We start from the raw sequence: 23,931 nt of genomic DNA on the forward strand, positions 1-23,931 counted from the left end.
GCTCTTATCTAAACAGAGATGGGTCAGGACCCATGGTCACCTTCACCATTGACCAAAAAAAGGGAACCAAAAATGTTGATCCTTCAAAACATGCTTAACTCCCCTGCCTCATCTAGAGAGGACATACTGAAGTTTTTTAAGACCCAAAGAATCACAAGACTTCCCTTACTGTAGGGTAGAACTCACTGCTCCAGATTCTTGTACTGACCACTCTGAAGTTCCAGAACTTTTGCTTAGAGAAAAAGAAGTAGGATCTATTCCAACCCATCATCCCTCCCTAAATTTTCTCTCCACTTCCACACCCTCTCCAGTTCTTTCCCACCATTATCTCCCATACAGAATATATATTATTTGTTTTTAAAGAATGTGCGGGGAAGATAGTTTTTTTAAAATAAATTCTATTAATCTAAGGGCTCAGATATATTTGTCTTGAATATTCTGACACAATATCCACAGTAGCAAAGAAATGTTTATATCTTGACTCTTCAATAGGCTAACATATTTTAGCTCTAAGAACCACTCATAGTCCGTCCTGGCAAGGTTTCAATGGGTAGTTTGTTCTTTCTTTTTTTTTTTTTAAAGGACATTTTACAGCCTTGATTTGATCTTTACTACTGTTGTAACCTTTTGTTTCCTGACTTGAAATGATTCAATATTCTTACAAACAGATTCTAATCACTTTAGCGCGTGCTGTAAAATCCCATTCAGGAGATAAGCCGAGTTCTCAAAACAGACTCTCAGATTTCAGTATCCAAAGGAGAAAAAAATGAGATTGTTCTCTGTCTTGGGACTTGATAGATATTCTCTAGACCTTCTTTAAAGAAATTTCTTGTAAAATTCATTCAAGATGAGAATAAAACAGATTAAGCTCATTCTATGGTATTTTTACCCAAACTTTGTTAGAAATAATACAGACTTAAAAAATGTAAGATCTCAAAGAAAGAAAAGAGGGAAGCAAATGGAAGATTCTTTTGTCCTGTTGTTACTGAAATGATGAAGTCCATCAGGAAGTAGAAAGAAACTCCTATAGTTTTAGCATCAAATTTTTCATTAAGAATAATACTCTTCAGCATTTGGATCTACAGGTTTGTAATTATTAGAGAATTCTTTTTCATCAAAGTACATCATTCCTTTAAAGCATAGCAATGGACTGTTTAGGGATATTTTTTCCCCATTGAATCACAGAATTTTAGAAATGGAAAAGACAACTACAGTTTTCTAATTCAACCCATACTTGAAATGAATTCTCACTTTAATATGCCCAACAAGTGATCATTAGCATTGTTGGACGCTAGCGTCTTTAGGGTCAGACCATATGACTAGGTAAAATACAAAAGGTTTTCCTCCTGGTCTGGAATTATATTTGAATTATAGATGGATCTCATGTCACATAGAGTCTTAGACCATAGCTTCATGAAATTAGAGCCAAAATGGATCTGGGAAGTCATGTGATTCAAACTCTTTATTTTATATGTAAGGAAAGTAACCTTTATTTATATTTAGGGATGATTTAGATTCTTTGGGAATAAAAAACACTGCTTGGGATAAAATGATATAGGGTCCTTAATTTCTTTTAAAAATCTATAATCTCATTAGTATGGGTACTCCTCTTCAAAAAATAGTACAATTGCAATCTTTCTCTATCTTCTCATTTAATATGATTCTTCTTTTTCCTACTCTCCTATAAATCATCCACATATTGTTGATGCAACATGAGGAACTCCCAGATTTAGTCCTTGACACTTTTCACAGATAAACATTTAGAATAAAATATAAGATGCTACCATGATATTCTGTTCAAGTCTTGGATCTTCAAAACCCAAGGGACACATCTTTATTTTGCTGTTGATTTTCTCATGAAAGATATAGATGATATTCAGAGTTGTACCAACAAATATAGATTATCATAAAATAAACATAATAATCCTTTTCTTCACAACCATTTATTGCATCAAAGCATTATAAATAGGTATCACAGAATCAAAATTTTATAATTGGAAAGACCTTCCAGTCTATTATGTATCTAGACAGGAATTGCTCCTAAAATATCTCTGATAAGTGTGCATCTAGATTCTGTTTGGAGCCTTACACTGGAAAACAAACTACATGTTAAGACAGCTAGACTTTGGGCAACTATAATTGTTGGGAAATGATTCCTTAAATCAAGCCTAAATCTTGTGCTCTGAAAACTTATTCAGATATTGGCATATCCTATTCTATATATAGTTACTCTATAATTATATGTATATGTAATTAATAGATTTCCTTAAATTCTGAGATAATGGTGATTAATTTTTTGATACTTAAATTCAACTCATTATTTTAATTCATTTAATATAAACCTATAAATGGCATGGTTTAAGCAAACAGACAAAATATTTTCTCTTTCTTAAGTGCTTAAAAAAAAAAAAAGAATGCACTGGTTTCTGATTCTCCTTGGTCTCCATAAAATTGTAGTTAATTTCTTTTCACAATTACCACTTACTGGCCATATTGGCATTCTTTTTTTTTGATATCTTAGTCATCATTCTCAAGTACAAAGCTTTGCACATGTCCTTACTTGAAAATGTAGTTAATTATCAGAAAGTTATTGACCTTGTCTCCTATATGGAATAGCTAATTATTTGTTTTAACTATAAAGATACTAATTTCATTCTTTTATCTACCAATGTGCTAATCTAGAATAGGCAGGTTGATTTTTCTTAAGCATGTATATGCTGATAAATTTGGCACATAAGATAGAATTATTTGGTCTTATTTATGTGAGGCCGAGTAGCATAATTCTCCATTTGCCTTGGAGTTAGAAGAACCAGATTAGAATCTTACCTTAGATATTTGTTAAGTGTGTGTCTATGGACATGTTTCTTAATAGCTCGAATTTTCAGTTTTTTCATCATTAAAATGGCCAGTCGTATTTTCACTACATACCTCATAGGGTTGTTGTTGAAGATAAATATCAGACATCAAAGTACCATATAAATGTGAGTTATTATCACTTACAAAAACCACATGTTCACATTTGGACATAAGGTAGAGCTCTCAGAAGACTGATTTCTTTGGTAGAATTTATTATTCCTACTTTCACCCTAATCCAAATAAACCAATAGTGAGGATTTAGTGGTAAAATGCTTAAGTAGAAAAGTTACGAATGTTCCTTGCTTCTTGAAAACTGGATTCTGGTAGGTCTTATTTGTTGACCTAGAAGTGCTGATTTGAAGAAAGCTAAGAAGGGATCATTCCAGATTGGCTCAAGGAACTTTCATGGTGAAAGAACTACAGAAATTATTATGATAAAATTATAACAGAATTAAATGAATGGGAGAAGTCAGGCAGGGTGGCCTGGGAAGTTGAAATGATTCCTTTTTAGTGAGAGATATGAAACCATTGCTACTTGAGATCAATCTTAAAGGAAAAGGATGTCTATAGATGTGGTGAAGAAATCCCCCATGGGTCACAGACTTCTTATCTCCCTAACAGCATGTCTTGGGATAATAATAGGGAATAGTCTAGACAGGTGTTTTCATTGGAATGCGAAATTCTCAGATAAAGTCTTTACCAGTGTAAGTTGGCACCTACTCAACAATTGATAGTCACAGAGTTATCTAACCAGTGCCATCTCATATAGAAATGAGAGCCACTCCTCTGTATATAAGGATCTATGTGGGCTGCATATTGATTTCATTTTAAAATGTTCTCTGTTTTTATTTATTTTGTTAAATACCTCTCAATTACATTTTACTTTGGTTCACGGAGTATTGTGAGCAGAGCATTGTGAGCAGAGACTAGCACCTCTAGGCTAGAGCATTGAGAAATTAAGTATACTCAGAATATACTATGGGTTCGAACTCTATCCACTATACCAGGTTGCCTCTCAATTAAAAAAAATTAACAACAGTCCCCATTTCTGTAGTGCTTTAGGGATTACACCGTAACAACACTGATGAGGAACTCAGACTTAGAGAATTTAAGTGGCTTTCCCAGGTGTGTATACATCTAGTAAGCATCAGAGCAAGAAATCAAAACAAAGTAATCAGCCCCTAAGTCTAGCATTATTTTTACTTCATCAAAAGGGATACTGGGCAAGATTATTTGCTTGTTATTTTATTATTACTTGTCTTTTTTTTAATTACTTGGCTCATCATATTTCCCACCACTAATAGTAATGAAAAATGAATCCGATATATCTTCCCTACCAAAAGTATATTAGTAATGTTCTGTTTATGAAATATAGCATTTCTCCATTATGTACAGAAAGCAAAGTTTAGTGTTAAATCAAATCAAATGACATAGTCCACAGAGGTCTCCAAATTTGAATTACATGACTGAGGAGACTGATAAATACATCATTTACATTGTCCTGTCTTCAAGGGCTATGGCATCTTTGTTTCTTAATTTTCATTTATTTATATCAGTCTTTAGCCTGAAATGAATTCATGTTTCAACTCTAGGGCAGGCTCCATAGATGACATGTAGTACACTCTTACCCCGGAAATTTTTTTCCTTTCAATAGTTATAAATACCCCCACGCTATTGTACTTGGCATGCTGTATGCAAATAGAGGTAGGAGGTCTAAAACTCATTAGGAAAGGGAGAGAACTGAGGAGTGTATGGAGGATAGTGTAAAACTAAAGTTGATAACAGTGGCCTTGTCCAGAATAGGCCATGGGATTTTCCTTATCTCACTTTGGCAGGAGGTACGGTGAGCTTCCTGTGCGAAATCAGGAGCGTATGCTGCTTTCCTCTTGTTGTTTAGCTTCCTCCTCTCTACAAGACGGTTCCCAGCACCGTGATTATCTCTGCATCTTCAAACATGGCACAATCTACTTCCTTAAGAGCTTGATGTATTCTTAAGGTTCAAGCAAATCCCTTCCCCCGCCAAGTCTCTTTTCAAGTGCTGTTTCATAGCCAATGCCCAAAATGAGATTCTATTTTTAAGTTTGAGCTTCCCAGTTACCAAAAAGAAAAAAAAAAGTTCCTCAAATGGAAATACATAAAAAGTGCAAAGAAAATAGCAGCTACAGGTCTTTATAGCTCATTGATATAGTATTGGGCTTTCGAGTGAAACCCATCTACAATCTTCCACTGCTAAAGTTTATAGAAATAATGTGTGGCTATGTCAAAATTACTGGCTGAACGAATTCAAGAAAGGAATGGATCTAAGGTCAAACAGGACTGAGTTGAGCCTATGAATTTGGACAGCAAGCCTTCTGTCATCCTTTGTGCTGGGAAACTTCCCAGTCTTATTTCACCCTAGTGTGTAGATTTGCATTTCCTGAAGACAGTCCTGTGAGATTAACATCCTGAACCATAACCACATTATCCACATTATGCTGAACATTAGAATAAAAATTAAAGATCTCCTATTCCAAGCACAAAAAAAATTTAAGCCATTGTAGATGTAAGCATCAAATGTAAAAAAAAAAAAAAAGTTTGAAGTTAAAAGTACAAGTTAAGCATATCAACTATGATAAGAGAGAGAGCATTAATAGTGGAGGGAGAAGTCACTTTTATATATGTGTGATTTTTTAAAATTATTTTTAAAAATGCTCCAAAGAGGAGGAAAAGAATGGTGTTTAATAAATAGCATCACTGCTTAGGAGGAAGTAAATTAAAGCCTGCTGAGATATTACAGTTTTGGCAAGTATTAGTAATGTAAGAAGAATTGAGAATTGTGTCCAGAGTCTGAGAATTATTTTTGGACAATGATATATAATATATATTAAAAAGTGTTATTGTATATTATATAATATGTATTTATTGTGTATATGTATAATTATATGTATGTGTACATATAAAATATGTATAATTATATAATACGTATATTATATAAAATTTTCACTAAAATATTTTGTTGAAACTTTGACTTTGTCCTTCAGCTTTATTACTCATTCACTAATATACAAGATAATTATTTTTCTTTTTAGTTGGGTCATATTTCCATTAATCAATCAATGGTTAAAAATATTTTATTTGCTTTTTCTTCATGCTATGTTTGGAATATTTTTCATTACTTTTATACGTTTCCATAGCATTTCATTATTGCTTATGTAATTTTTAACACAATGTCCTTTAGGTTCATTTTTTTCTCCTATTTCACTCCAGGAAAACTTTTCTGATTCTTTCTAGGACTCTACTTGTGTACCACATGACCACTATCTAAAACAATTTTTCAGACAATTACTCTAAGCACCACACAAAGTCAAATGCTTTATCTGAGTCAAATGCTTTCCTGTCATCAATAATAATAAACACAGTGAGATCTTCTGTTTTCTATACTGCTTTGTCAGTTGGTTATCTATGAAGGTGTGATCTCTAGTAGAACGTAACATGTGAAACTCTGCCTACTTTTCCCCCATATTTTCATTAATTATACATATTAATTTTTAAAAATCAAACACATACTAGTTTTAAAACATTCATCTCATCCATCCCTTCATCTGATAGATGATGAGACTAAGACTCAGCTGAAGTAATTTGCTAAAATACTCTAAAAGTTCAGACGTTTTTAACTGAATTTCACAAAAGTTCTATGGTGTTTGTTTCCATATGTACCTAATTAGCCCCATAAAATAAATGCAGTTTTCTGTTATAAAGCCAATTCCTTTTAGATATAATGAGATCTTTAATTTTTTTAACATAACTTCAAAGTTGTTGAGTTGTTTTGTCTGTTGGTTCTTTTTTTTTTTTTTAATGTTACCATCTTGAGGTAAAGGATTTTTAGCTGTCTAGTTATCTATTTAATTTATCCTTTATTGCGATTCTTAGGATGGAATTGGTACATAGCAAAGCAATCTTGGGGTCAGTAAGACTTGGATTAAAGTTTTGCTTCTGATTTATATTACCTGAAAATCATTGAATCTTTCAGTGACACAAGAAAATCCATTGGAAGTTAGTTGCTGATCTGTGTTGGTGAAAAATAAGATTCCACACTGGAACTCCTTCTCACTGTGATGAAATTACAGATTTAGCCAATGCATCTTTGGTAGAATATTCATTTTACATGAAAGATATACACAGCTGTCCAAATGTAACTGTTTTTCTATACAGAGAATGGAAAAAGTGGTCTACACAAAATTTGCATCTTAGTTATTTAAACTTACTGATTTACTCTCAGAACTAATACTTAAAATACCACTAAGTCTTCATCCAGTATTATCATGACCTTGATACTGCTATAAAAAGCAGTATTTTAATGACAACTTTTTTGTGCTTTCAGGTATGACTTTTGCTCTGACAGTGACAGATCTTTCAACTTGGATGCTGACAGCAATATTGGAAATAGAATCCAGACTATCACTCAACGTATGGCCATAATAGAAGGAAAGAATAAGGTATTGTTTGTAAAATGCAAAAACCATATCCTATTTTATTACTTGTGAAACAATAACTTGGAATCTCTGATTTATGAGAGTTAGGCACAATCCAAATATATAAAAACTTAATGTAGTTTAGGGACATATCTTAGATAAAGCAGTGGCATTGTCTGAAGTGGTGAAAAGACCTGCTGAAATTTCTCAACTGACATATTTTCATAAATGTTTATAATTCCAAAATAGTAAGCTTACTACTCAAATAAAGAAAAATGAAGAGATCCTCTCATGCAACAAAATAATACATATAAACAAGGCCTCCAAAGAAATGTAGGCCAGATAATTGAGATTGTACTGAATTTATTTGGATAAAACTAAACAATTGAGTTGCATAAAATATTGTTCCCCAAATGTTTTCATTCCATCTGTGGGCAAGAACTGTCTGGATTGAGAGCTATGAGCTGTCTCTGGATGATTGATTTATGAACCTATTCTTCTCAGTGTTACAAGTCATTGCCATTATTGCCTGGGGCTGGCTAAGCTCCTTTACAACAAGGTAAAATCTTACAAATCTCAGCTCTAGTCCTTTTCCTGACTTAGTTAAATATCCAATTTTGACCAGAATAGAAATGATGATAATTTTTAAAAGGGGAAAAAATATATAATTCCTTTTAAAGTTCCTATTTATAAAAGGATGGTGGTCAATGTTCCATTGTAGATAAAACTAAAAAAGAAGTATTGCCTCTTGTTTAACCTTTAATGTGACAGCTAGCTTGAAAAGTAGCTTATGACAATGATAATAATAATGAGGATAACAACAGCAATAGTTATATTTATAGAATTTAGAATTTATGTTATATTTTATAAAGTTTACAAAGTGTGTAGCATGTTTTCTTATATAATATCCTCATGAAAATCCTGTTAGATAGGTACTATCCCCATTTTACTGATAAAAAAAACAGAGAGAGGTTAGGGGAATTGCCCATAGTCTAGTCCAATATTCTGTCCACTAGATCTGTATCATCTGTATCATCTGTATCATCTAGCTACCTTGGATCATAAGGATACCTGAGATCAAATCCTGCCTCAGACACTTACTAGCTCTGGGCAAGTCATTTAACCTCTGGCTATCTCAGTTTATTCAACTTCAAAATGGAAATAGCACCTGTCTCACAGGGTTTTTGTGAAGATCAAATAAGATAACATCTGAAATCATTCTGTGAATGTTAAAGGTGCTATCTAAAATCCTAGCCATTCTTTTTACAGCTGTTATTATTTAATCTCTCCGAATTCTAGCCAACTCTTTAAGATTATAAATTACAGAGAGAGGGTCAACTTGGTTCACCTCCTTTATTGGTTTCCTATATCAGTGAAATCACAATTTCAAAATTCCATCCCGATCCACTTTATAAAACTATGCTTTGATTTACTATGGCAAGTATAGAAAGGGCAAAAAGGTGACTCAGAAGATAAGAGCACTAGCTGTGGCGTCAGGAGGACCTGAGCTCTGGCCTTAGATGTTTACTAACTGTATGACCCAAATGACAAATCACTTCAATGTCTTTGCCATAAAAACTCCAAATGTGGTCACAGAGGTCTGAAAGAACTCAACAATAAAAACTAGAGAGAAACACATATTTCTATAACATGCAAGTATTTGTATAGCCTCTTTATGCTCTTTGTATTTAAAGTTGACAAAGGACCTAATGATACTTCTCAAATTTAGCTTGTTTAAAACAGTAGTGTAATTTCTTTTGTTCCTACAGTCTGTTTCATGAGATTGTTTTTAAGTTTTAAGAAAGCCAATGACATGACAGCAGTTTGAAGAGATGAAGGAAGGAAAGAAGGAAGGAAAAAAGGAAGGAAGGAAAGAAAGAAAAGAGGAAGGAAGGGAGGGAGGGGAAAAAAGATAAAAAAGACTTAATGGTCATTAAGTATTAATGAGAACATTAAATAAAACACAAAAATAAGGAAGGGAGTAAACAAGTATTATATTTTGATTTTAGTATTACATTAAAAGGGACATTTGCTTTAAAATTTATTAACTACAAACTCTGTTACATATCACTTTTCTACAAGAAATATTTTGGAGCAGAGTGAATGCTAATGTTCAGTTTCACTTGTCCTTTTCCACTTATAATAAACATTGTCTGCTCCTATTTTTGCATATTTTTTTGGTTTGTCTTTATTTGTAATACCAGTAATAATTGTTACTGACATGCCATCTCCAAAGTGCTCTCTAGTATAGCAACTTTAAAAGATCTTCTTAGCTCTAAATCAGTGAACCCAGAGCTTAGCACAATCCTTGGCATATCATAAATGCTAATAGGTAATTCTTGACTGACTGGCTATGATTCATTCCAGAAGCTCTATTGGAATAGAGAATGGGGAATTTATTTTAGAATTCTTATAAGCTTACATCAATATGTTATTTTTTAAAATATTTTTTGATGTCTTTTGTCTTTACATCATAATTATTTCCCAATTATTCCCCATCTCACTGAACTTTCGTCTTAACAATATGTCATCTTGAAATAATCTGTAAGGTTTGAAGTTGGGAAGGGAGGAAGAAAATGATTTGTTTACATTTCCCCTTGCAAGGTTGAAGGACTAAGGGTTCATGCTTATAGGTAGTCTGTATTGTCTTCTGTCTACAATGGATAGTTATCTATAAATGCTCAAAAACTGTTGACTAATTGATAGTATACAGGTATGCAGTATACAATATAATTTGATGTCTTCCAAATTTGATTGACATATGTTGACAGCCATTCATTTTTAAAACAAATTGAGAGCAGTAATTTTCTTTCAGTAACTGTTTTTTTCTAAAGAAGACATGTGTATTTAAGTAGACTTTCCAAAATCTTTCTAAAGATGATTTATGTGTTTTTATGTAAATTAAAAATAAGTATTTTCATAAGATTAGGAATTCCCTCTCCCAAAGGAAGAAGTATCCAGTGACACAAATAGTCATGGAAAATTCCCAAGCATCCAAGAAAGTCAGTGATTTGCCCATGTTTACTCAGCTAGTAAGGTATAGACAGATCTGAATTTAATGCCTTGCCATCCACTGTGAATACAATGTTGTAATATCTACATAGCATATACAGTAAATACAATGTATATTACTTCAAGGTTGTCCTCATACTTACTTCCTAACAGTCCTATAAAACAGGTTGCATCACACAACTTTCTTTTTATAGATATGAAAAAGAATAAAAGATAAGCATTTATTAAGCCTCTAGTTCTAGACACTGCACTTTTTTTTTTTAACAAATCAAAATTCACATTTTGGGATGTTTAGGCAAATGTTATCTCATATGCTCTTCATAATAAGCCAGGGAGGTGGGTACTATTGTATTCCCTATTTTACAGTTGAGGAAATTGAGGTAGGTAAGTTAAGTGGCTTACCCCAGGATCATGTTGCTAATAAGTGTCTGAAGCAGAATTTGAACGTAGATTTTACTGACTCCAGACCAAATGCTATGTGCACTATCATGCCACTTAGCTGCCTTGGTGAGATTCAGAGTTTAGTGAATTGTACAGTTATATAGGAAGATCCAAGTCTTTGAGAGTTGGTGTTTTCTTGGCAAAGATACAGGAGTGGTTTGCCATTTCCTTCTCCAGCTCATTTTATCAATAAGGAAACTAAGGCAAATAGGATGAAGTGATTTGATTAGCAAAAAATGTCTGAAGGCTCATTTAAATTCAGGTCCTTTTGCCATCAGGTCTAGTGCTCTATCTACTTTGCTACCCAACCCCTTTTAGTGAATTACCCAAAGCAACAAAGCTATTCCCTAATAGATCTAAATTATAATCTATGCTTTTTTGATCAATGTGATCTAGGAAAAATCTTAGTATTTATTTATTCAGTTAAATTTTATTTGCATAGAAAAAATCTAACTATATAAATTTTTCACTATAGTTAGAAATGGTAGATTCATTTCTGATCAATGTGCACCAGTTTGTTTTTTTTTAAATTAGTGTGCATTTTCCCTTCTTCAGTAATTCCAACTCAGGCTACAAGGAATGATGTAGCTACAAATCAATCCTTCCACAGTCCAGTCATCTATAATGGTATGGAAGAGAAAGCAGATTGGTACCCAGTAGCACACAGTAACTGGACAAAAGCTGAATGACACAACTATCCCAGTGAATTCCTGAGAGGTCTCAGTGACTTTCTTTTCTTTATTTCTTTTAAAAAACTAAGCAAGGAAGGATTTTCAGGGTAATAAAATCCAATTCCCTTTTGGAATGGATTTGGCCAAGACTTGTGAAAAGTGAATCATTAGTTAGAGCTGCTAAAAACCAATGTGAAGTTTTGAACTTTATTGTTGGAGCTGCCAGATTATTGGGTTTGTAGAATTAGAACAGATTAGGAAAAAGAAGAAACCCTGAGTTCAGATAGTTAAAAGAACAAAGAAATTTTTTTTTATATTATTAATTCTGCAAGGCATCAAAACTGTGACAACTACAATGTTTAACAACATTTCCATTGAAACCATCTCAAAAACACCTTTAAAAAACTTAAGTACTTCAATGAAATAAATATATGACATAAGCAATAATATTTAATCACAGAGTTACTGCTTGAGTGACTCAGTTCTCACACACAACAGAAGTTTAATTCTCACGTTCTACTTTCCCATCAATTGACAAAAATGTGCCTCCCTATGTTAATTTTAGATTCTTCCTTGACCTTTGAATGTCTACTTTTATTCCTCTTGAGCACTTAAAAAGGAAAATATATTAGTAGCAGGCTAAGATTAAAATCACTGTTTTATTTATAGATATTTTTAAGCTAGTACTGGAAATGAGGCTGGCCCATCTAGTCCATTCTATCAAGACCACATTGTATAATTCAGCTACATGGAGGAAAAAGAAGAAGGAAGGACTATGAATTAATTTCCATTTTACACTTCCTGACTAAAATTTTTATGAGTGTTTCAGGAATCTAAAAAATAACTCACAAAGATAAACTGAAGGATTTGTCACTTTTATGTACCCTTGAGCTACCAACATAATATGGGTTGAGAATTTATAGAGGCATCCCAAAATGTATATTCTGATTTGTAAAAACATGGATCTACTGGGTCTTTAAATTGAATTGAACTGAAAATCCCAACCAAAACCCTGTATATGAAATATTCATCAGCTAAATTAACCAAATAATACAATCACTATAGATTCATGTAGGTTGGATTACAAAAACTACAGATTTAAGCACTAGCTTTGTTTGAATAATTCTCCTCTGCTTCTTCCTTTTTTCTAATAGGTGTCTGATTTTTTAATGTAATTATGGATGAAAAATAGTGATAGAATTAACACTAATAATATATAAAACAAGAAATTGTGGTATGTTCCTTTGGAACACAATGTAAAAAATTTTAAGCAATATTATAATTTCAAATTTACATGGAATAAACTTTTTTTTTACATTTTTCTTTAAAATACTAGTTTTGCTTTATATTCTTACCATAATTTTATTTTTATTCATTTCTTAAATCAGCAGGACTTGGGTCTGGGTATCAAATTATTATTGACCATTTAATTCATTAAGTCTCATGCTTTAGGCCATTCTAGAATGAAACTAAAGTTTTGTAACAGTTATTAAGTCACTTTCCAATTCAAACAAGATAAAATTATACATTGACAGTTGAATTTTCTTTATCTAGCTATATATTTTTGTTTGTAACTATGAAACTCCTGAAAGTACTTTTAAGGGGGAAATCTATATATGTGTACTTCTGTGAAAAATTCTGATTTTTTTAGAAATAAGAAATTTATGGAGAAATATTTTGTTATATAGTAGTGAATTTCTTTGAATAAACAGAGTGCTTGAATTTTATTTTAAGCATTTTCAATTATAATTTTTATTTATTAAATATTCATTAACGCATTTACTTTTTTGTCAGTGAAAATGGCAGCATAAATAAAAAAAGAAAAAAACAGCTGTTTCTGTATGCAACAATCTTTAATCCTTATAGATTTTCATCATTAATTATGAAATAACTCATCAGGGAAGAGCTGATACTAAACAATAAAGATTGTTAGGAGATCCACATTATAAATTCCAGTCATTTTTTTATCTGAATACTCCACTGGTTAAATAAATTGTAAGCTATAGCCCCTAACAACCTTCTCCTAATAATATGAAATTTATTCATTTGATGAGTCTCACTGTTGTATATTTTCAAAGTGGAGGCTGATGGCCAGTGTTACAATTATCTGAAGAAGGTTATATAGCATCTTCAGTAGAGTAAGAGAAACACCCTAGGTGGTAAAGGAGCAAGTAAGAGAGGCTAGTTATTCATGCTAAGTTAAATGTAGAATTTGTTGACTCCTTATGTGATTATGATTCATTTCACCTTTCTGAACCTCAGTTTCCTTGGCTGACAAACTAGGATCCTGACCTGTCTTTGGTAAAGCCACTCAAAAATGGTTATCAAGAGTTTTGGTCAATTTTTGATTATATGTTTTCAAACTCTTCTTTATTTTGTGTCATGGTAGGCACAGTGGATAGAGCACTAGCTTGAGTTAAGAGCACCAGAATTCAAGTCCAGTCTCCGACACTTAGTAGCTATATGACTTGGGGCACGTCACCTAACTTGTTTGCCCCAATTTCCTTGTTTGTAAAATAATCTGGAAAAGGACATGACAAACTACTTTATTGTCTTTGCCAAGAAAACCCTCAGTGTAGTCATGGAAAAGTTGAACAAGATTGAACAAGTTTTTACTCCCATATTGACTTCAATACATTTATTGGAATATGTATTATTTTAAAATTACTTATTATTAGTTAATTATTTATTGTTAATTTTACAAGCATTTATTAGGTTTTTTCTCACTGTCTCCTTACAATGAACAATTTTTAAAGTAAAATAAAAACTCTCACAGCAAATACACATAATGTAATCAAATTCCCATATTAAGTGTAGAAAGAATTTTAAAATTATCATGAAATATGATACATTTTATTATGTTTAAGGGTAAATTGCATCAGATTGAATTATTCTTATTTTTGAGGTGATAGGGCTATCCTATTAATTGTACATTCTTGGGTTTTTCCTTTGATAGAGGTAAGTGATCCTTCCATTTGCTTAGCTGGTATACTATACGAGGAAAGCTTTTAAAACTCATTCAGTTTAGCTTTTTAATTAACTGAGAAGGAACTCAAAAGAGAAGGGTAGAGACTGAGAGGAGAATAGGAACAATTTTTCTAGATTCTTTTGTTCCCTATCTCATGAAAATGCCCTGATAAAAATAAGTAATCAGAAGAAGGAAGACATTTGAGCCCTTCTTTACATTCTTCCCTTGTTCTTGTAGTCTTTGTCTAGCTGCTTTTCTTGATTCTGTTTCTTGGTACATTAGGATTCACTAAGAACGAAAAATATATGCATTCCCAAATCTATCTCTCCCTGAAAATTCCAGCAATAAATCACTTTTGTCTTTAACTTATAGAATAAACTATAAAATACTGTTTTTATCTTTATTGTTAATAGTAATTAGAAAAATGGGGGGTGGATAATCATATTCTCTTTTCCTCAGTGTTTGAACTACTTACTGATTATATAGGTTCAGCAGCTTGGGGAACTACTTTGAGGCATTTGGCCTACAAGGCAGTAGGCCCTAAAATTCTGTAATTATATTAACAACATACATATATGTATATGTATGTATGTATATCCTGATAGCTTCACACCATCATTGCAGTCTTATCAGTTTCTTGAATTTACTATGATTTGGGGAAACTAGTCTTAACTTGAAAAGTTTTTGAAAAATTTGAACATTTCTTTCAGTGATTCTAAAATCAAATAATCTTGCTTTGGACTTTTTATATTTATGTGTATGTCATTCATTCTCGATACTGAATTAGATTTAATAAATACCAATAATTATACTTGTTTATCTAAATATTTTTATGTTACAAATATTTCTTTGGAAGAAGGTATTCCTATTAAGCTTCAAACACTATGAACTTTTACTAACATCCCTTTTTAAAAAAAAATACAATTTCAGAAAGTGATCCCAAATACACAAATGTATAATATTATTTTCCTTACTTTTCATACTTATTTCTATAAACCTATCATCAACTCAAGCAACTGAAATGAAAACACAAAAAATTTTATTGTCCATTTCAATTTTTAAAATCAATTTAACCATAACTTCTTAAAAATCTACATTTCTAGATTAAGAAATTCAGAGATATTTACTAAAAAGCCACATAGTAATCTTGTAGTGAATTCTAACTTTGTTAGCAACCCCTGCCCTCTAGTTTGTTTGTTTTCATCATGGGATATAACCCTTTAAGACAACTCATCATCCCTTTTAAGCATATTATAAACAAAACAGTTCAGCAGATTGTTCACCACAACTTTGGTTTACCTGGTGTACCCATACCAAGACTGATGAACAAAGCAAAGCCTCAGTGAGCATGTGATCTAGGGGTCAGCCAAACAAACATCCACTGCTTCCCTTCCTTTCAGTGATCCTCAGACCAGGGTGGGACGTGCAATCCCTCACCTCAGGCTTTATAGAATGTAATTATGACTGCAGTAGCACGAGACAAATAAGCATGAATCGCTCATTCGATCTGTATGGAGAGGCTGTGAGTCTCTTGAGAAACAGTTTTCCTGTTATTTTTCCATTATTTCTGGGGCTCTGCATGGAGATGGCCTTCTGATAATTACCACCACACTACCTTTTTACTGAATGAATGGAACAACACAATCATGTTAGTGGTCAAGGAGCCCTTGGGGAATATTCAAACAATTTCTTATGCTAATGCCAGCTAAACTGACCATGTCTTTTACAGATTGCAAGCACTCTGGTTGTGGCAGACACTAGAGCTTCTGGAATCTATAGCTGTGTGGCTTCCAATAAAGTTGGACATGTGGAAAGAAACATTAGCTTTTATGTCACAGGTAAGCCAGTTCTTGATACTCCACCATTAAAAATGACCTTAGAACTTCCACTTTGAACTTATGTTAGGATCACTTCACTTTGTTGCAGGTATTTTTTTCTGTTCTGAGTCTAAATTGGATTTTTAAAGTCCGGTGCCATGTCATGTCATTCATAAATTGTTATACTTGGAGAAAGATGATCATTTTTTGAAAAATTTCATTCTGTGATCAGCCTTGAAACTGCCTAGGAAATTATGTTTTTGGAAACATAATTTTATATATCCTTTGAAATGCCTTAAGAATCAGTGTGTCACTGATTCTTTTAACTAAAATGAAGTGAATTATTTTTTAGAATTTTCTTCCCCAATATAGAATAGCAATAAGTCATTCAATGGCATGGACTTCTAATCAGGAAAGTAATGGTTCCTTTGCCAGTAATAGAAGCAGTAGGTTTGAGCACTGGGCTTAGAAACAGGGACTTGGAATTAATCCTGTTTTCAACATTTCTTAGATGTGTGATTGTGAGAAAATCACTTAACCCCTCAACTCCTTAATTGCCTCATCTATAATAATACTATCTACCTTACAAGATTTTTGTAAAGAAAGTACAAACCTTAAAGTGATATACAAATGGTATTTATTATGAATAAATGATTTTTGGCTCCTGATACTATTTCCCCACATGTTGTGGAATCAATATCACTTATAGTCATCTGGATCTAGTATTTTAAAATCAGATTGATCCAGAGGTTTAAAAAATGAAATATGATTTTGTTTCTTGGGCATCAAGAGTGTTTTAGGATGTTCTTGAACATAAGATACTTCATATTCATTGAAAAAATTATGGTTTCTGCACATTTTATATTGCCCAAGCTCTACAAATTGCCCTCTCTGTGCAACTCTCCTGGCACAGGAAGGATGTAAGAAGCTCAGAGTGTAAAAACAATTGCCCTACTCCACCCCCTACCCCTCCTAAGAAAAATCTGAGGAAGTCTGGGCAGAATGCCAACTCTCTGGAAACTTCACACTATATGTGCTCTGCAGAGTAAGTTATGAAAAGAGTATCTTCAATTTCTCCACAATTATCCTATTCCCAGATATACATAGGTAGTTGGATTGTGCAAGAGGCCATCTTGTTAGCTAACTCAATATCTGAGAAACTGCTTCATGGGAAATATCAGAATAGAAGAGCATTGAACTTTAAAAATTAAAAGGTATTTTCTTGTTGTGCAGTCACTTTTCAGTCCTATCTGGCTCTTCATGATCCCATTGGGGGCTTTTTGGCAAAGATACTGGAGTACTTTGCCATTTCCTTGTCCAGCTCACTTTACAAATGGGGAAGCTAAAGCAAACAGGTCTAAGTGACTGGCTCAGGGTCACACAATTAGTAAGTTTTTGAGGCCAGATTTGACCTCAGGAAGGAGAGTCCTTCTGAATCCAGGGCTTGTGCTCTATCCACTGTACCACTTAAGTGCTATAATAGGTACCTTAAAGAGCATCTTCTCCAAGAGGTCTTAACCTGAGGTTTATGGACTTTTAAAAATAGTTTGATAATCATTTCACTATAACTGGTTCCCCTTGTAATTGTGTGCATTTTATTGCATACCTTTAAAGACATGATTCTGAAAAAGGATCCATAGATTTTGCCAGTCTGCCAATGTCCAGGACCCAATAAAGATAATCCTTGATCTAATCCACTCTTCTCATTCTACAGATTAGGAAAGTGAGATTTACAGGTGAGTCTTGGCCATGAATCAAAAGCAAAGCTGAAGCTATAACCCTGTTTAGCCTCTCAGGTTAATGAATGAGATACATCTACTTTCTGGTCCTTCTCATCCACAAAGCATTTCTTCCAAATACTTTTATGGATAAACCCGGGAAGGTTTACACTAATGCTTCTTGAAGGTTCTGTCAGACCCTTTGCCAGAAGAGACAATCTGGTATGTGCTGGGCACCACACAGCAGGGAACATAGAACAAATAAGTGACATAGTCCCTGCCTTCAAGAAGCTGTAGTTTTATGGAGGAGAATAATTTACTTTCTCCTTACTCTTCAAATGGGCTTCTGGATTATAAGGTCTCTTGAAAGGACAAGCCTCTCCTACCCAATTTTTAGTTGTTCTTTTGCTCAAGAAAAGCCCAAGCTGAGCAAAAACTGACCTGGACCTAAACTCAGGAAGAATCCTCCCCACTTCCCTCCAGTCTCACCTCAGAATCAATCAAAAAATTAGAAGAGAGATGAGGGGCCTTTCATCCAACTTGAAAAACAATCCTGCCTAAAATTAACCTGATAATGTATGAGAGGAAGACTCCTGAGGCAGCCCATTCTATTCTGTAAAACTTCCTACATGAAATTTTTTCCTTCCATCAAACCCCAATTTTTCTCTCTGAAATCTGTACCCATGCCCCCTAGTTTTGTCCTCTGGGGTAAAGCAAAACAATTCTAATCTTTCTTCTATATCATTGTCATTCAAATAAAGTCTCAAAAACACTTCTTATACTCCCTTTTTCCAGGCTAAATATCTCCAACTCCTATGCTAATCCTTATAGAATTGCCTGGTTAAGATCTCTTGAGAAGAATTGATGACTCTCCTACCTCTGGTACTAAAAGGAATTTTAAAATCACTAGGGTAAAAGGATCTTCTGAAATGTATAGTGACCTTTCTTGCTATACTTTCTTTTACTAGTAAAATCTTATTTTTATTGCCTCCTTCCATAAAACCTCAGTATGATTCATGATTGTTTTTCAGATCAAAGAAAAAATATTGATTATAGTTCATCTGCACAGAGCATCTTCCTCACAATAGAAACCTAGCAAGGTTTCTTCTAGTAATATACAACTGAGGAGACTAAAGCTTATTAGAGAAGCTAAGTGACTTCCATTATCACAAAACTAGGAAATATCAAAGTCAGTCCTTGAATATAAATTATTTGATCTTATGATTAGTATTTTTTACATGTTCTCTGCCATAGTTTTTAGGGTCTTCTACCTATACAGTACAGTAGAATTCTCTACCAATTCAGCCTCCTCACCTCATCCAAATGCCCTGAACTCTGGCAGATTAGCCTGTTGTACCAATCTAAACCATTAAAAAAGTCTTACCTTTGGGATTCTTTGTCCTCTCTATTTTTTTTGAGCCTTTCTAATCTAACAACTGCATCCCTTTGTCCCCTGAAACTTAATTTAATCCTTTCTTTCCCCTTGAAGTTTAACTAAACCAAATAGAACTTGGGTTAAACAGGTGGTTCAAAACAACCAAATCCTTACCATTAGTAAATGAAGATCAGTGACTCCTGTAGGAACTCTACTATTTTGAATTAGAGATTCCTAGCTCTCCCCCTCTTTGGGGCATATAACACCACAAACAGGATGGATGTGGGATGGATATTAGGTTGTGGTTATGTTATTTTAACTTTAGAACTTTCAGAATTTGTTTTTTGTTTGAGAGATAGAAGGCAGAGTCAAGAAGACAAGTTCAAATCCAGCCTCAAATGTTAATAGTTATATGACTCTGGACTCTCACCATTGAGATGAGGTATAAAAAATTTAGGGTTTGAGATATTTAAAACAATTTGATTAGAAAGCTATGCCATGTCTAACTTAATGCCTATGTAGAAATTGCACAACACATACCAAATATAAAATGACACTGTGCTCCAGCAGATTTAGTTCTGTGCTTTCCTCATCTGTAAAATGAGACTAATAGCCTCCACTTCACCTTTAGAGGATCAGATGATTTAATATACAAAAAGTGCTTTGGACATCTTAAAGCTCCATATAAATGTTAGCTATTTTTATTAGATGTTTGTCTTTCTGTCTGAGTAACTTGCCTACCATAGTAACTCCTTATTCTCTGGTGGCCTATTAATGTGGGAGGGCAAAACCAATGAGAAATCCCTATATGTAAATGTTAGCCATCATCATCATCATCATTGCTATTGTTATTTTAAAAATTAACCTATTTCTTATCCATGCATCAAAATATATAATAAGAATTATGCAAAATTATTTCTGAGAGATCAATGGCTAACCTAAAACATCTGAATTTCAGTAATAGCAGAAGCAGCATCTACTACAAAGTGAGCCAACCACAAAACATATTTGTCCTTCTCTTTTTTCCTGTGTGTGTGTGTGTGTGTGTGTGTGTGTGTGTGCTCCTTTGCTGGCACACAACTTGACTATGGGTGTGTTTGCAATTACTGAGGGTGAAACAGGAACAGCACTACCTTATCTCCCTGGTTTCCCAATGTCACTAAATGCATTTTATTTTGAGATTCCTGGTGGTGCTTGGCAAAGATAAACAAAATCTTCCATCAGGAAACCTGGGAGCTATTTCCACAGGAAGTTTCAAATCACTAAAGTAAATAGAAACTCTTTTACATGATCTCAGTGGTGTTAGTTAGCTTTATTTGGACTCTCACCACTGAGATGAGGTATAAAAAATTTAGGGTTTGAGATATTTAAAACAATTTGATTAGAAAGCTATGCCATGTCTAACTTAATGCCTATGTAGAAATTGCACAACATATACCAAATATAAAATGACACTGTGCTCCAGCAGATTTAGTTCTAATATCTTAGTGTTTGCAAGATAAAAATTCCTGTCTCCTTTATCATCTCTTGGTATGTTTTACAATCCTTCTCTTAGAAGCATGAAAGCTTTCATTGGTTCCCACTCTTTGTGAACATTGACAACTTCATAAGCTCCAGCAACCCACATGTTCCCAGGTTTCAAATGAATACTTTGGCATTTCTTCAGACAGATAGTTTATAATAAAGTCCAAACCTAAGAAATCAGAAAAACAAGCAAACTGAGATTTAGGAAAAGAGCTGATATAATATCTAATTTTGGACCATTGTCCCCTTAAGGTTTAAAGGTTTCTTTATAGCTTTGTGTGCAAAAGATAATAATAATAATAGTACTACATAGTGCTTTTCATCTTCAAAGCTCTTTGCAAAATGTTGGGCCAAATTCTCTCTTCACATTCTGACAAGCCACCCAGTAACAAGCAGTAGGTGGTGCCAAAGCCATTAACTAATTGTTCTCCAGCACACCCTGGTACTTGTGGGATTGACGGTTTTGTGAGATGGACAGAGCACTGAAATTGTAACAAAGACCTAACTTACAGCCAGCCCTGAGCCTGCCACTTACTGCCAGTAGGACTTTGGGCAATGTTTATGAAAATTCATTTCCTCATTAGTGTTGTTATTAGTCATTTTTAGTTGTGTCCAGTTCTTCATAACTCCATTTGGAGTTTTCTTGGCAAAGATATTGGAATAGTTTGCCATTTTTTCTCCAACTCATTTTATAGATGAGGAAACAGAGGCAAACAGGGTTAAGTGACATACCCTACTAGTAAGTGACTGAGACTGGATTTAAAGTCATGAAAATGGGTCTTCCTGATTCCAATTCCAGTACTCTATCCATTGCGCCACCTAGCTGTCCCATAAAAATACATACAGAACAAATATAATATTAATAAATAAGTGCTAAATATTTAAACATAAATAATGTCTCTTCAATTTTAGATATAGGAGACGAGGCTCAGGGGTTGAAGTGATTTTGTCAAAGTCACATAGCTAAGAGGCATAATGGGTGGGATTTGATCTCATCCAGGTCTTTCCTAATTCTATAAGAAGTGCCCAATGGAGAGAGACAAGCACACCAAAACTCCTAAATGAATAACTTTCCAAAAAAAATTGATCTTAATAAGAGCTACTACCTTTCTTTGCCTAGCTATACCAACATAAACAAATGGAAACAACTTGAGAAAGCATTTGGATTCTGACTGTCCATCAAATAAAAGCCATGTGAAAGAGTGATTTCATTTAAAGAACATAAAATACATAAAGCACTGATTTATCCATAGTCATCTAATGATTCTGGTCCCTTCAACATCCAGTGCCCTTCCCCCAAATCTTGTATTTAGCAACTTTTTTTTTTTTTTTTTGGTGAGGCAATTGGGATTGAGTGACTTGCCCAGGGTCACACAGCTAGGATGTGTTAAGTATCTACAGCCAGATCCTCCTGACTTCAGGGTCCTGTGCTTTATCCACTATGCCATCTAGCTGCCCTTTTTAGCAACTTTTTTATAATTTGTGTTTATATTTATGCTATTACACATACACACACACACACACACACACACACACACACACGTTTTATATGTATTTATCGCCTCTATTAGAATATAAGCCTTGTTTCATTCTTTGTAACTATATCCAAGGTGCCTACTATAGTGTACTAGCTTTTAGGAGGCATTTGATAAATACTTGTTAATTGATTAACTTCTAAAGCCTGTAATCTTTTAAGATCATTTTGGCCATTTAATTTTTTTCTATCCCCAAAGGCCAGAACAATGATTTATATTTTAGAATAAATTCTTATTGATTAATTGAAAGTATAGTTGGCTTTCCATGTAGACAGCTACATCCTTATCTTCAATTCAGCTTCCCCCTTGCCAGGGTGAATATTATATTTGAGAAAGTTCTCAAGAATGAGCTCTACCCAAGTTTAAAAAAAAAAAAGAAAAATTAACTCTGAAGATACCCTTTGGTCCAAGGGGGAAATTGTCATCCTTATGCTTTTGAATGCAGACTTGAGAGTTCTGGGTTCTATTTCCTGCTTCACCAGTGACTATATAAGACTTTGGACAACTTGGTCTTTCTGTGCCACATTTTATTCATTGCCAAAGAATAGGAAAAAAAAAGGACTCTCTTTTCTTTGGGAGACTGTAAATTCTCAGACAAGAACAGATTAGGAGATCCTTGTCACAATCAAGAAATACGTGGTAGTAAAACATTGATTCTTCTAGAAAATGATCTTTTTTCATTTTCATTTGTAGATGTGCCCAATGGATTTCATGTTAACTTGGAAAAAATGCCCGCTGAAGGAGAGGATTTGAAATTATCTTGCATGGTCAGCAAATTCTTATACAGAGACATTACTTGGATTTTGCTGCGAACAGTGAACAATAGAACAATGCACCATAGCATCAGTAAACAAAAAATGGCCATCACCATGGAGTACTCTATAATACTCAATCTCACTATCAAGAATGTTTCCCTGGAAGATTCAGGCACCTATGCCTGCAGAGCCAGGAACATTTATACCGGGGAAGAAATTCTTCAAAAGAAAGAAGTTACAATTAGAGGTGAGCACTGCAACAAAAAGGCTGTTTTCTCTCGGATCTCCAAATTTAAAAGCACAAGGAATGATTGTACCACACAAAATAATGTAAAACATTAAAGGACTCATTTAAAAAAAAAAAGTAACAGTTGTCTCATATCACCTTGATTTCTTGTCACTGTTGCTACCTTTCAGGCTCTGAGGAGGTGCTCCTCCCAAAAGGGGTTTGGAGATGATGCCAGTAATAATGAGACACCAAAATACCAACCTATGGGCTTCCAATTCAGTTCTAATAGGTCTGCTTTCTTTGACCAACTTGGTGCACGTTTGGATTTGGAGGATCCCTGACCTGCATTCTCTGTGTTGTTTTTGTTCTTTGCTGTCTTCTCCTGACTGATAAGCAACAACTTGGGACTGATCTTTTGCTTCCACTTTGATGCCAACTTCTTTAAAAAAAAGTGTTAAAGCTGCATAAACTGAATAATTTAAACAAATGATGGTTTCTGCCAAAGATGGACACGAATAAGTTAATTTTCCAGCTCAGAATGAGTACAGTTGAATTTGAGACTCTGGACCTCAATCTGGT

At 33.7% G+C, this 23,931-nt stretch overlaps 1 protein-coding gene across 1 annotated transcript in view; it reads left to right on the top strand.

Annotated features, from left to right (window-relative positions):
• Nucleotides 1-23,931, top strand: part of FLT1 (fms related receptor tyrosine kinase 1) — a 174,844-nt gene that overhangs the window by 69,399 nt on the left and 81,514 nt on the right. The window contains exons 11-13 of the mRNA XM_051986524.1: nt 7,217-7,331; nt 16,129-16,237; nt 23,062-23,370. Coding sequence (XP_051842484.1) covers nt 7,217-7,331; nt 16,129-16,237; nt 23,062-23,370 — 533 coding nt within the window. The remainder of the gene's footprint in view (nt 1-7,216; nt 7,332-16,128; nt 16,238-23,061; nt 23,371-23,931) is intronic.

This window comes from Antechinus flavipes, chromosome 3 (assembly GCF_016432865.1).
Source record: "Antechinus flavipes isolate AdamAnt ecotype Samford, QLD, Australia chromosome 3, AdamAnt_v2, whole genome shotgun sequence".
Lineage (NCBI taxonomy): Eukaryota > Metazoa > Chordata > Mammalia > Dasyuromorphia > Dasyuridae > Antechinus > Antechinus flavipes.